At 38.5% G+C, this 15,635-nt stretch overlaps 1 protein-coding gene and 1 pseudogene across 2 annotated transcripts in view; both read right to left on the bottom strand.

Moving 5' to 3' along the window:
* Positions 1 to 15,635, bottom strand: part of PCSK5 (proprotein convertase subtilisin/kexin type 5) — a 357,644-nt gene that overhangs the window by 77,914 nt on the left and 264,095 nt on the right. Inside the window, exon 21 of one of the 2 annotated variants that reach the window (XM_020787784.3) lies at positions 3,675 to 7,905. The exons of the other annotated variant lie outside the window; for it this stretch is intronic. Within the exon in view, the coding sequence (XP_020643443.3) occupies positions 7,790 to 7,905 (116 nt within the window). The 3' untranslated portion in view covers positions 3,675 to 7,789. Of the gene's footprint in view, positions 1 to 3,674; positions 7,906 to 15,635 lie in introns of those variants that run through there. 2 annotated transcript variants of the gene reach the window in all.
* On the bottom strand, positions 12,823 to 12,977 carry LOC140705086 (U1 spliceosomal RNA; annotated as a pseudogene).

Raw genomic sequence — 15,635 nt, 5'->3', positions numbered from 1 at the left:
GTCAAATTTGGCATTGTAATAGACAGTGGCCACATTCTTTAACAATGGTTAAAAAAATCAGTGAAACTAATCTTCAGGTCACATACTCTACAGGTTTAATTGCATTCTTGCTGTTTTTGACTCAGTGTACAAAGTCCCTAAAAGCAAGTACAGAATACCCATACTGCATAATTTAGCAATCGCCCGCCCACCTGCTCTCCCTCTCCTTCTGCTGTCCTTTAATGGTAAGAAGCCACAGTGGTCTTATTTGTGACAAAGCTGCATGCGTGTAGGGAACCAGCATAAAACTTCTTAAGAAACAACAAAACTCAACTTCCAGGAGCTCTGGGTGTCCATCACAAAAATGGATATATAGGGGGATAGGGTGTCTTTAATCCCCTTGTAATTCAGATGGGGAGTATTCACAAGAATCCCAATTCAGGGTGCGCCTAGATAGAAATTTGTTCTATAGTTTCATCTGGTTTGGGATTAGATTGGATTGCTCCATATTTTAGCACCTACACAGCATTGCGAGCCAGCCAGCCCCTTGTCTATGCCAACCTGCATCTTCTGAGGTTTCTGGCTGGATATGATGTGGATTCCTTTTTGAAAATGAATTTCGGAGGTGGAGAAATCTCAGATAAATTCTTACGGGTGAAGTCCAGGATTCATTTGTTCATTTTATCATTTCTCTCTGGGGTGGCTGAGGATATGAGCAAATGTCTTGTCTTTTACAGCATAGCCATATTTTGATAGCTTAAAGCCACCTCGTCTCAATTAAAGCCCAGGGAATGCATCACAAAGTAACTATTCACTCGAGACTTTTTAGAACAGGAAGGGTGGACAGCCAGGGAAGCTGCAGGATGATGATGAGGCCCTTGTGAACGAAAGGGTAGCCAGCATAGGAATGTGGTGCAAAGACTGTGTGTCTGTCCATAGTGAAGAGTCAGATGAAATTGGGACACACATTCTTCAGAAGCTGGGTCTACTCAGCTTTGTAAATGGGGTGCCCAGGCCATAGTATGACTCAGTCACAAGAAATGAAATGTTCTTTGACACTAGTTATGTAGATAATTTCCCCCCTGCCAGTTTCTATAGCAGCCAATGCAAAATTGTTGTCTCCTTCCCTAACTTTTTTCACTTACTTGCATGGCAATCCTATCCACATTTACCCTGGAGTAACTCCCACCGAATGCAATTCACTTCTGAGTAGGCATGCACAGGACTACAATGCCAGTGTAATTTTTAAGGGGATCCTTTCTCCCTATTTGCTCTCTTGCAAAAAACCTAAAATGCACAAACTTTTTGTGCAATCTATAGAGACAATCTTGGGAGGAAGAAAAAGGGGGAGATTTTCACCTCTACTGCATACATACTTGGTGGTCTAGTGTAGCTCCTGAAAGGAAAGAAGAAGATACTCAACCAGTAGTCACACTGTGGTATATTGGACTTGTCAGGGAGCCTTTGGCTTCAATGTCAATTCATACATAAAATCTGAAGAGACCCTTGTCCAGCAGGCCGAGGCAAAGAGGCAGTCCCAAAACCAGCAAAATCAGGGAGCTGGACAGGGGACAGATTGTATTTGTCTTCAGTGTGGAAGGGATTGTCACTCTCAAATTGGCCTTCTCAGCCACACTAGACACTGTTCCAGGACCCCTATTCAGAGCACGTTACCATAGTCTCTCGAGAGTGAAGGATGCCTACAGTGTCATAACAAGCCTAAATTGTCTCACACAGTGGTTGTAAAAATAAAACTGGGAGCAGGGAAAAAAAGTATTTAGAGGAAAGATGGGGTATAAATTTTTATCTACATAAATAAAAATACATTTCTCTCTTGTTACTGCATCATAGGAAAATGGGTGGAAGGATCTTCACCATATATAGAGAGTATATTTGAGATGCTCTGGGTAGATACATAGGCTATGAGCCATATATCAAAATCACTTTGAATGCTCTTAAGGGCACCTCAATTCTTTTGTCTTAAACAACTCAACAGATTTTCACCAAAGATGGAGAATGTCTTTGGGGTTTTCTGATTCAAAACACAGGCTTCAAAAAGCACTGTGGGGAGTCTCAAGATATTCCAATTACTTTGTTGGTTGGATGGATTTGCATCAAATTTGAATGGTACTTTTGGGGTGGTCTCACAATACAGGCTACATGGCATACTTGATAATTACTCTGGGAGTCCTTAGGGTACCCCAATTATTTTTTGTTGCCTGTAGTCATGTGGCAGATCATTTCTAAGAATTTCAATGAGTTGACTTGAAAAATTTACATGTTTTGAATGATCTATATTGGCAAGTATTCGCCCCCCCCCAAATGTTCATAGATCAGGAGTACAAGTGCCTGGTTATAAGAAAAACAGCAGTTAAAAAAGAAAATATAATAAATGAAAAAACTATTTTCAGAAGCATCTCACATACATTGAAAACACAATGGAAAAATAATATAATAGACCCTCACCCAAGTGTGCTCTTTTTTTCTGTTTAACCCTATTGTGGAAAACTGGAGAAATGTGGCAGATTTGGGCAAGTTGTTGCAGTCAAAATATCCAACAAGCATCAAGTAGGAAAGACTGGAGAATATTTTTATGATGCCAGGATACTTCCCCTTTTGGCAGACCATTGTCGTCAACCTGCATGTAACAGGCATGCCAACGGTGGGCATACCTGTTCCGTGCACAAACCACTTTGTCTCTTTACGAGAATCCCAATATGGACCAAACAAGTGTGAAACAATGGTGGGGTGCAGGAATACAGAAAATTATCGAACAGGATGCCTCTAAGCACAGAAACAGCTCAGCACTAATTTGTTTCTGTATCATATTTGAATGTACAGCTTTCTGGGGGGTACACATTTGGTTCACGCAACCTCTTTGCACCTAATTCAGTGTGTGAGAGGAGTCTCCATTCTTCTTGCTATCAAATACAAGGAGTCAGAAATCCTTGCCAATTTCCTACAGGCATCTCTTTTTTGTCCATTCCATTCCAGAAGCAATGATGGTTTATCACGTCACCTATTTTAAATTTCAAATTACCCTGAAATTTAGGAGATTTGATAAAAAGAAAACATAGCTTGAAGCTTGTACAGTTCATTCCAAGTAAATTTAAAATGACAAAGTAAGAGAAGGCAAAAGATGGAATTGGAGTATATCCATATGTAAATTGTGATTTCCTGAATATTAATTGAAATCTGTGACCCTGGGATACAGAAACCAAAACAAATACAGGTGGCTTGGGTCCTGAATGGAGAGGTTTCCACCATGAACTGGTGGGGTGAGGCATGGCTCTGGACATACTGGCACTACCAAAGGCTAAGTTTCCCTGCAGTGAGTATGGGAGCATGTGGATCGTATTGCAAATTCTATGCAAACTATCATACCTTCTTCCCCTCTAAAACTACTTATATAAAACAAACCCCATGAAAAATATGTTAGCTAAGGAGATCTACAAGACACTCTGCAACAGCATACTAGCACATTGCTAGCTTGTTCTAAATACCAGTAATTTCTTTCCAAAGACCAATATTTTAATTTTAAACATTCTTCCATTTTATTTCAGTGATTTCTGTTTAGTACCAAATTGCTTATTGGAAAAAAATTGGGGGCAGAGAGGATTCCAGGAAGAGTATTTCCCTTCAACGCATAAGTTTTTATATATGGCTCATAAATGTGCTTTACTATATCAAAGGACTTAGAACTTAGGTTAATTTAATAAAAAATAAAATAAAATATGGAATAACATTGATTTTGGCCAATATCAATTACAACCGTGCTATCCTATTTTACAAATAACAGCTGGACATTTTACACATGTACAGTATTCTTCGGTAAAAATGTATCTGGATTTAACAATGTATCAGTATTAAAAAAATTAAATTCTTTATAGACATGTTAGAAGCATTTCTAAGTATCCAAATAAATTCTTTACAGTTCAATACATTATATCACAATTAGGAATATATATATTTATATATAATATTTATTTATAATATATATATATACCATTAACTTAAACTTTGAAAGCATTATTTTCTAGTTAATAATATTATGTAAAGAAATGAGGCAGTCCAGAGAGTACTGGTAGTTAAACCAGTACAGAATTGTGATTGTTTCAAAATTTGTAGTAGGAAGCTAAGTATTAATGGAACTAAATATAAAATGCTGACTGTGGTTTCCTAGAAGACACAGTCACTAGCCCCCATTCAGCATAACAATTAACTGTATGGCACACTTATGTCACAGTGTAATAAGTTGACAGTCTTTGATTAATTCAAGCCCCACTGAGTTCAGTGGCACATAAACATAATATAGCTGAATTGAGAATACCACATTTGCCCTTTTGTTCTCATTTTTAAAACCATTTGAAGCAAAAAAATATGGTTAACATCTTCAACCAGTTTTCAGGCCCATTCTCATAGTTCATCTTCTTGTACATTCTTTCTTTTCTAGCTACCTTCAGAAACATTTTCAGGCAATCTCTGTGGACCCCTCCTTTCCCTCCTTACTGAGTCCATTTCTTTAGATGTAGCAACAGTAGCATGTTACATGAGGGCCAAAACGCATGAGATGGACAACAGTAAAGGATATGTGATGATACACTCTCACTTTTACATGTTTCTAAGTTGTAGATTTGCTTGCTTTCTTTGTTTGGTGATTGGTCACTCGGGAAAAAATGGTTGGGCTCTGTTTGCATGATGAGTTTTCTTTTTCATGGAAAAACATAGTTTTGGAGAATGAGCTGGGGGAGGGGCATTTTAACCCTCCTAAATTGCAAGGCTACCTGTCATGTGTGCTTTGGCCCTGAGAGTTGTGCAAAGCACTTTGCTCATTGAATGTCATGAAAAAATTATTGGAGGCAAGTATCCCTTTTCACATCCTGTCAATGTTGGATATATTTCAGGAAAGTTGTCTTCTCTATTCAGCCATTGTATTAGAGAGAGAAAAACAACGAATGCTATATTATGATATATGTAGAACAGAATTTCTCTTCAATCACAAAGTCATCTCTAGAATATAAAATAAAGGAATTAACTGGCCAGGTGATAAGAAATTACATGCATTGTTCAGATTAATCATGAATCTAGTGTAGTCCCAAATCCTGAAGTCCAAGATGATAATTTCAATTTTAATCTTAAAAGATATCAGTCTTTACAGAAATATATTTTCTCTTATCACCATTTAGATTAATATATATTTCCATATAATATGAATTTACTTTTAAAACAAAACATTGTTTCTACAAACTAGCACATCCATTTGAAATGTTTAGGGCCCATCATATTGCTTGTAAAAAGTCAGTAAGTCCTGTTTTCTTTCATTGTAAATCCATTTGGTGTAATATTTATTGCAACAAAATTATTTTGCAACAGGAGAAAATTTGCCTCTGTTTGTCTTTGCACATAATTTGGTCAGCCAAAATTTATGAACTACATTTCACTATTCTTTTCCAATTGTCTGGAAAATGCAATTTGAATGGTGTTTATCCCCCCCCCCCCGACCAGGTCTGGTCTCTGTATTTACTAATTAGCCAAATAAGAGTAATATTGGGTTTAGAACTATACCTTATCTGTTACTGCATGATTAGCAAATTATTTTATCCTTGGCTGAAAACTAATAACAAACACAAATTAAATGCTGAATTTTGTTCAATATACTAATTCCAGTTATAGGCACCAATCATGCAAACGTGTCTAAAAGTTAAATATTAGTCTGCATATCAACATTTTTCCTTTTATACCACTACTGCAATTTAGAGAATGATATCATTATGCAAAAATCTCATGTGTAAGGCATTGCATATTTACTTACAAAAATACATACACGGATGTATGGATGTGTCTTATTTTCACTTCCATGGAAAAGAAAACTCTAATTGCATAAAATGATGTAGTAACAGAGGTGTTATATCCACAGAAGTGTATGAGGAATTCATGTATGCATCATAGCTTCCATATACATATGGATTTTCTGAATTTTGGTGCTGGCAGATCATCTTGCATTAGCCAAAATAACAAACCAGAGTGACATAAGACAAAAGGGTACTATAAAAATACAACATTTAATTTATATGAGCCTAATCTACCAGTACCTGACAAGTATCAAATAACATTAAAGAATCAGATGGTGGGCAGTATTCAGTTTCAGACATTGGCTGGTAAAACTGCTACACTGCAGCCGAATGAGCACTCCCAAGAACAGTTCTCAAGGGCTGAGAAACCAACCACAATCAGTTTTCAGGCAGAAAACTAGAGCCATAACTAGCAATTTTGGCACTCAGTGCTTGCTTGGGCCATATGAGATTCAAACATGGGAAGAGAGGAAAGAGGAATGCTTGGGTCTGAGTGATAGCCATAGCGGTCCCGGGCCTGTTTTGGCTTTTCTTTTGCCTGGTTACAGGATGGGGCAGGCAGGTTGATACCCTTCCACCAACAAATTGTTGTGTCCTCTAAATTTGAGTTTCCTGGATTAATGCTCCAATAAGCCACCCTAGTTACAACTCTGGGCAGCACTAAGAACTGCAGAGGAAAGAAAAGGAGAAGAAAATTCTGTCATGCTGCTCTCATAGTGCCACTAGAACACTGGATTTAGGCCACAATAACAAATATAAATAGAGAAATATTAATATTAATAGCTTTTGAAGTCAAAATATGTTTGGTCTAATAATAGATTGGTATAGAGGGATTGTTTTTTCAACTATCATGTATTTTCCAGGTGAATAAAACTTTTTAAGGTTAAAATGGATTACTGATATTTCTGTTCTTGTCCACATTATATTTTTATGTTATCTGACCAATTTACTGGTTATAGATTACTGACAGATTTGATTCATTTAAATTAAACATTGCTCTTTAATACATTTTATCTTATTTGATCTGAAGTTGTAGTCCTATTGTCAAGGAAATGGAGTCGTATTTTAACTTTTTAAGGAACATTTTCTATTAATATTATTTTACTGCTATTGGTGTATTCCAGTTTCAAGTATGAAAGGTACACTTATTACAATGAAAAAGTGAAAAGTAAAAGATCTCTGTACCTTTCAGAGTTTATTCACAGAAGGAAGAAAGCCCTGAAGGTTTAAGAATTTTGCACCATTAAAATTTTTGTTAAAATAACTATGACAAAAAAATTAAATTCCAAAACATATGGGTTATCCTAGCTAAACAGTTCAAAAAGTTTTTTGCAAAATGTAATAAAAGCTGTATAAAGCACAAACACAGGACATGACGATAAAACATATGGAAAAACATTTATCTTTCTTGTTTAAGAACAACAGATGCAGAGCATAGCACTGCTATGGGAGATATATCTCTCAAGGACTGCTGTATTACCTAAAGTTCTTCTGTAGTCTCATATTATAAGCACAAAAGAAAAAGACTAATGCAAGTATGTTTTTTGTTTTTTTTAATCCATGTAAACTTCTGTTGTATTCTTGAAACACTCTACACATCTTGGAGGAGAAGCAAACAGGAGAAAGAACAGGAGAATTTTCCTCTTTTAAAAAACCCAAGGATATCCTTAAACTGACAGGAAATCAAATAACTTTAAATTTGGCATCAAATGCTTTGGTCACACCATACCAACACTGTGATCTGGGATGCTTTATTTTAAACATCCAGTTATGAAAGGTAGGCTTGTTGCAGTTCTCTGTTTTAAGTTCCAACATATAGTTCACTGTCTCCCCAAAGGGGAGATAGAGAAAAAGAGAAGGGGGGAAAGAGGTGGTTTGCTTTTTTTTTCTTTTCATTTTTAATAGTATGGATTACTCTATAAGTCTACAGGAGCAAAAGAACTTGTAAAGGTGCCAATTTATCCTTTTAGTGTACATGTTCTGCAGCAAAGTTGCTGAAGTACTTTTCGTTGACAAAGATTATTCTTTTTCACTAGCATACAGAAGCCTCCTTCGGCCCAAGATTCTTCCGTTGCTTCCAGAGGTCACAGAGAAGGGCAAGGAAGTTGAAGTTTTGGACAGCATGATGTCAAGCGGAGGAAGGTTTAATTGGTCAGACAGGTAAATTTGATGAAAGAGACCATTCAGGAGCAGGTAGCAAACAGGAGATGGTGTTTCCATCAAAGAGAGGTTCAGTCACAACAGCATTTGTTTTCAGGAAGAAATATGGATCCATCAAGGAGTGATTTGTATCCATTTGTGAAAGAAGAAAAAAAAAGATTAGAAAGAGAAATATTAGAAAACAGTGAAAAATCCAGGGTAAGATATTTTATTGAGTATTAGGAATAAAAAGAATATTAAACAATGAGATCACAACAGTATATGCATAATCTAAAATAATATTGATTCCCGTTCAAGATGTTAGGCTTGCTCCCACATCCCCTGATATCGATCGGATATTCAGTTCAAAATTCTGAGGAGGTGCTCAGAAGTGTGTTTAGCTGAACACACAGTATTTCTATGACTGGAAGTCTTGACAACACAGGGCTCCCATTCATAGTTGTGTTGCATGTTTCCTGAGCAGGGCTCTTCCATCTTTGTTCTGAATGCCCAAATGTCTGATTGATGTATGGGTAGTGGGGGATGAACTTACATGCATGCCTCCATCCCTGTCATGGTTACAGCCTTAACATGCTCTCAGACTATAACGCCTGAATGAAGCTGTGAATATGTACAGAACAATAATTTAAACCTTTCTACCCCAAAAATAAATGCTTATATTGGCAAGTGTAGAAATGCAGGGTTACAACCTATGAGAGTATACAATCATCAGAAGCACTTTATCTGCTTGTTTGCTCATTACTTTCTTAAAAGAAAATCTTGATCAGAACAAAGTCTCAAGCACTGGCACACAGGTCCTCCACTTTGTGGAATGGAACGAAGAAAACTGTTTTGTTCTCCTCAGCCACCAACTGGGTTGCATCTGGTGCTGTCTGCCTAGCAGCAGAGCAGCATCTCTCCATGGAATGAATCCACTCTCCCCTAAGTCTCCAGTTCTTCCCTAGAGAGTTGATGGACCTTCTACAACAGATGTGGGGAAGGGGCAGAAAAGGCTGTTGAGGGAGAGAGGAAGGGACATTTGGATATTTGTCTTGATAATGAAGATAGGATTTTAGTCAAGTTGTTAGCAGGATCCCATAGGCTGTGACTACACAGACAAATACTGTGGGATTTGCTCTGCTTATAAAATGGATGAATTCTAATTATTTTTTACTGATCACAAAGCACAAAAGCTAATTCGAATTGATCTTGGCCCTCGTTGTTCCCAATACAGCTTTTTTTCTCCATGCTTCTACTTTTTTCCAAGCTGGAACATTTTGAATAGATTTACTCTTATGTGTTCAGTTGATTCGTTCTTGTAAAGATGGGGAGGCATGTATGTGGGTGTTGTTTCAGTGACGTAGGCAGTTGGGGCTGATGTTGAGGACCGTGGGAACATCCACCCTGGATTCTTTCCCTCCAACTGTCCTCTGATTGTAAGCTTTTTTAAAACATTAGAGGCCAGATCACTTTATCACTAGTATTAATATGCTTGTTTAGACAAGCCTTTTTTTTTTTTAAATTATGAACAAAACAGAAATAACCCAGGCAAAATAAAAGACATTGCTGTAGAATGTGGTATTTACATTAAGAAGGACTCTGGAATGCTGCCACTTTTTCTGGAACACTGTACAAACCTTTCAAAACCAAGCAGCTTGACAGTGAATCATAAATCGACTGGCAGAGGCAGAACCAGAGAAGGGAAGGAAAGAAGGAGGTCTGGGGTCTGAAATGTGAATTGCAACAGATTGAGTGTAAACACTGAACTCCTGAATCAACCTATAGTTCCTATGTGGTCACTGACTGCAAATTCAGTCATAATACATGCTTCAAATGACATCGCAGAAAATGTGAGTTGAAGTGATTCAGCTTGCCAGTGTAGTTGCAGCCACAGCCACATAAATGCAGTACAGCTTAGGTACCTAGGTACTTGTTATGCTCTCCCTTGTTATACTCTCCCTAGAAAGCTCAGATGTATCACAGATCAAATAAGCATATAGGCACTGCAGCAGTATTTTTATTGTTAAGTATAATCTTACGATAAAGTACTACTACATCCTTGATTATTTTTAAAGTATCAAATATTAGCTGGTATTTCCTCAAATAAAGTTTGTTCAACCCTGCTGACTTCAGCAGAATTATAGAACATCAATTACTTCTTTCAAAATGATCACTCAGATAAACTAACAGATCTTGCCTTCATAACAGCATGTGCTTTTCTTCCTTCATAACATTATGTGGGGGAAAAGGTTCATTGTTCAGAACTGCTTTTTGAGATAGGATTAAATAATTAAATATGGCAACAACATGCAAATCAGGGGGTGGGGACTTCTTGCCCTCCTGATGCTGTTGAATGGCACCTCTCATAATCTCCTGTTATTGGCTATATTGACTAGAACCAGTGAGTTTCAAACCAATAATATTTGGACAGCCACTTACAGTATTGTCCACTCTGATATAAATCATGCTTGAAATCAATCTGTACTGAAAAATAAGGCATCTTAATGGGAGTTTTCTTTGTAATGCTTAGCTTTAATGGCAAACAATGTAGAATATGTAGTACAAAAATCTGGCTTTGTCAGTGCTCATATATGCGAGCTGCCTAACGCAAGAAACCTGTAAATCTTCGAGCGAAAATCTGATAATAAAAAATATAGGGGAAGCCTATTTGCAATTATGTACTAATTCTATCCAAAAATTAGGGTTTATGTGAAAATACCCTGCTTTCCCGAAAATAAGACCTACCCTGAAAATAAGCCCTAGTATGATTTTTCAGGGTGCTCATAATATAAGCCCTACCCCAAAAATAAGTCTTAGTTAAGTGAAACCCCACCCTCCACCATTGTGCAACAACCAGAAGATGACATGACTGTATTTGAATAAATGTAGATTGTTGTATGTGAGCAAAATAAAACATCCCCTGAAAATAAGCCCTAATGCATTTCTGGAGCAAAAATTAATATAAAACCCCTGTCTTATTTTCGGGGAAACACAGTAACTATGATTATGAAGATGAAAAGCAATTGTTTTGACAATTTGGGAATTTTGGAGGAAAAATATGATTCTTAAATAATGCATGAAGGTGCTTTAAGAGGGTCAAAAGGAGGACAGGCAAAATGGAAGTCAGAATTCTTGAAGCTGAGGCATTCAATTGAGAATCAGTGGATATGAATCATGATGTATGGAGAAGGAACACCCAGGTAGGTACCGGAGTCATAAAGGCAAGCACAGAGGGGAACATACATGGTACAGTCCATTAAACAAATCCTCAAAAGCCATACTGTACAGTTTATTAGAAGGGGAAAGAAAATAGAAATGCCAGCAGCATTTAAGAGCAGCAACAGCTAAAAGCCATGAACACTTGAAGGCAAAGGGGGGCAACTTATTCTCAACTGACCACTGAAATATACCGAAAGGTGCTGCCAGTCAACTGACTGCGGGCATCCACCAGCTCCCTTAAACTATCAGTTACTTTATCTAAGGCAGTGGTCCCCAACCTTGGGCCTCCAGATGTTCTTGGACTACAACTCGCAGACTACAACCATCACCCCTGCTAGCCAGGATTTCTGGGAGTTGAGGGTACTTGGAGAGTGATAAAGCTGGATCTTCCTTAGTAATTAGAAACCTGGCTGGTGCCATTTTGCCCAATAAGAATATAGCACTCTCTCTCTCTCTCTCTCTGTGTGTGTGTGTGTGTGTGTGTGTGTGTGTGTGTGTGTGTGTGTGTGTGTGTGTGTGTGCGCGCACGTGCGTGCGTGCACTGGGAGGCTAAACAAAAAAAGGTTATCAGGGTTCAAGCAACAGATCCATAGGATCTGCTATCTCATTATGTGATCTTGTTCCATTAGCCATTATTCTGAATGTTAATAAAGTAAACAAGAAGAAATCCTGGTTATGGGAACTATGATGTCCTACTTATATCTAACTAGAATTCCGGTAAAAAGGATGAAATCATTGAAAAAAGGTACAAAAATTAATATTCTTTCAGTATAAATAGTATTAGTCTTTTGTAGTAATTTTGTACCAGTGTTTAAAAACCTGGAGAAAAGCAGCACAAGGAGGGCAGATACACATCTTCTGTACTCTATTTGGAGAACTGAAACAAACATTTACAATGCCATATTATAGCAAGTATACACCTATGTGGGTAAACTGTCATCTTCAATGCTGCTGATGCACTGAGGGAATTTTATTGCACATTTAATAAAGGTCTAATAAATTTTATTGCACATCTAATAAAGGTATCAGTAATAGTGATTAAAAAATCTATTCAGCACATGGGTTTGTACTACTAAAGTCCATATTCACAAGGTGGCTGTAGGACTCCTAGGTAGAAAATGGCTTACATTCATTCACCACTGTAACAGAATTCTATCCCTCTTTGCTTTCTAAAACCATTTTCTGTGTTTTTCATGTCTCCTTTTTATATATGTTGCTGGCTGAACAGCTCAGTGAATTAAACATCTGGTTGTGGAGACATTGGAAAAAGACCCAGCTTGTATAGTCTTGGGCAAGCTGTACAGTCCCAAAGTGACTGTCTAGAAAAAGGCAATAGTACCATATGACGCACATTCCCCCCCAAATAGTGGGGAGAAGGTATGTGCGTCTTATGGAATAAATACAGTAAAAAAGGGGTTCAACCACCACCACCCAGAAGGCCCCCACTGCCATGCTGGGAGGCCTCTGAACTAGCAGAAACTGCTTGCTGTTTGGACCTCACCATTCTGCACTGCTGGCTTTCTAGGATCTGCTTCCTGGAGCCCACCTGGAAAACCAGCAAGGCCAAGAGGCCTCTGGCAGCAGGCAGTGAAAACAGCCAAGGACAAAAGGGCAAGAGTAATTCTAGAAAAACCAGGGGAAACCACAAACACAGTCCCCCACTTAGGCAGTTGATTTTCCCGTATTTGGGGAAATCACAGGGGTCAGCACATCCAAAGTGCAATAGATGAGCCTCATCCTGGGGAAACCACTTTGATGATCGTGGTATCTCCCCTGCCATGTATGAGTTGGAATGGCCTCTGAACCTCCTGCCCCTTTCTGTGCCCTGTCCCCCAAAGGCATGGTGACCCCCTGGCTGCACCTCCTGATCAGAGCAAGGCTGCACAGCCCCAATCCCAAAAGAGGCCAAGAGAGCTACTCAGTGTTTTGGGGTGCCCCACAGGATCCCCATCAGGGGCTGGATGTTCCTCCCACAATCCTCCAGTGCACAGGTATTAGCATACCTAATATGCGGGGAAGGCAGGGAAAGTGGGGAAATTCAAACTTTCAGTTAGTGAAGAGGCTGCTTGTCTGCTTCCTTGCTAGTCCAAGCAGTTAGAGAGCTGGAAGATAGACCTGGGACTGCCTGGTATTGTTGTTTTAAAATGTAAAATTTAGTTTAAAAGCTGTTTGTTTGGGGTTAGTGCTTGGGTGAAAAGATGCTCCGTTTGAGTTGAAACCTGCTTGTGTAGAAAGGTGCATACTTGCTTTAAAAGCTGCCTAGGAAGTGTTCAGACCAGCACCGATCAGCTGTTAGGTGGGGAGAGGGGAGGGGACAGGAGCAGGAGCGGAGAAGAGCACAAAATGGCTGCTGTCTGCCGGCTGCCTGCTGGCTTTTAGCTGTTTAGGGCTCTTTTTGGGCTGTTCTGGGGTCTACCAAGGCACTGTGAAGAGCAAGGCTCAGTCTACAGTACCTGGTAAGTGACTTTCTTTTACGTTTTTTAAAGTTTCTGACCTCCCCCCCCCTAAAAATGCATTAATTAATTTTCAATGCATTTCTATGGGAAATTTGGATTCAACTTGCAAACTTTTCAACTAGTTCTGGGCATCTAACAGAGAATGTATTTCCAAAGGGTGTTGCAGCAAGGAAACTAACTGTGCCTCATGACTTCTAACTGGATTGCAGTACCTGCTTCCTGATTTCAGCTACTATAGTTTGTATTCAGTTTTTTTGGCTCATCAAGAATATTGTTCATGGCTTTGTGTGGCCTAACCTGTTGTGCCTTGCATGCTATAAACATTGAATTATGTCACAAAACCGAGATTTGGTCTTATGCTGAGCATGTGCTACTGCTGGTGAATGGGATCAGGTTAAGCTTTGTGTTGCTGTTCTTTTGCATAACCTAAAGTAAATAAGGAAAACCAGCTGTTAAATCGCTTAATTCCACTATTTATCCTCCACACAACTAAAAGGGACCTCTCAATGCAGTGCCAAATCAGACAAACAATTTCTAACGTAATATAGGCTTGAGCTGTAGCTGGGCAGAGTTGCACAACAATCTCATCTGTCATTGAGACATTTCTATAAGCATGGGGAGGAGGTGGATGAAAGGAAATGAAAAATATAGGTAGAGTGGTATAGGTCTTATCACTGGCTGATAATGGTCTATATTAATGCCACTGTTGACTGCTGTTCACTTTACGTGGTTCAAATGTTATTCTGTTATAGTTTATTAATATTGTATTACACTATTTGGTTCAGAATATATTTTCCCTGTGTTCCTCCTCTAAAAATTAGGTGCATCTTAAGGTCAGGTGCGTCTTATGGAGCAAAAAATATGGTAAATTGTGAGCGCTCTGTACCTAGAAAGCCCTGAGAAGGGTTGCCGTAAGTCAGAGTTGACTTGATGGCACATAATTTGTAATTATTAGATCTGTACATGAGTGCACTGGAACATGGGCAGGATCTCCAGAATAAGCTAAGGGAGGGAAAGCTGTCGTAATAAAGCACTAGAACTTGTTTCTTTAAACAATCAGACACTCCCACCATTTCAACAACTGGTGTTTTTTTTTTTTTTTGAAAGGAGGCTTTCAATTTAATATTTTTTTCCACAGTTGTGACTAGAGATGGGGATGAATATAAAAACAGACTGGCTTTTTCAATGAAAATAGCTGATTCGTTAAATAGTAGTTGATCCTTATTCATCAAATTTTAAGTCCCGACGAATACGTATCAATGAATATTTTCCTGTTTTTATTTGTCTTTGTAAATTAAAAAACAAAACAAAAAACCATTCTGCTTACTGGCCACTAATCAGTTGATTGGTGGGCTGATAGGCAGCCACCCACCCCCACAGTCTCCCTGCCTTCATCTCCCTGCCTTAGCCCCCCCACCTCCACTGACACCGCCTTACCATAATCACTGCTGCCGCCACCAAGGTCTCCATCTGGCCTCCACAGTCATGGTATGTGAAAAGGGAGACTGGCTGCCCTTTGCAAAGATGGCAGTTGTGGCTTCATTTAGAGTAGGGAAGCTACAGCTGCCATCTTTGCAAAGGGCAGCCTGGATTCCCTTAAGGCATGCTAAGGGCAGTGGTGTTTTTTTAAAATAACCCCCCCATGCTTCATGGGGGAAACTTCATAAGTCATCAACTTTTGATGATTCACGAAGTGGGATGACTCGCCAAAATTGAGACATCCCCACTTGTGACCTAAAAAGACATTCCTCTGTTTAAACCAGTGACAAAATGATTTGATCACATTGGTACAAATAAGAGGCTAACTGCCATTGCAATTAATGACAGTGTTGGTGTCAATGAAAATCTATAATCTTCTCAAAAATAATTTTTTTTCTTTTAACATGGCACAGAATATGAAGTTACTATATTTCTTACGTTTCTTTTAACTTACTTTTTTCTACTAGATAAAAAGGCAAAAGCAGTGATGGAGAGACATGAGAGGTTCAAA

Source organism: Pogona vitticeps, chromosome 2, assembly GCF_051106095.1.
Source record: "Pogona vitticeps strain Pit_001003342236 chromosome 2, PviZW2.1, whole genome shotgun sequence".
Classification (NCBI taxonomy): domain Eukaryota; kingdom Metazoa; phylum Chordata; class Lepidosauria; order Squamata; family Agamidae; genus Pogona; species Pogona vitticeps.
The sequence above is the reverse complement of the archived record's forward strand: the minus strand, read 5'-3'. Positions and strand labels throughout refer to the sequence as shown.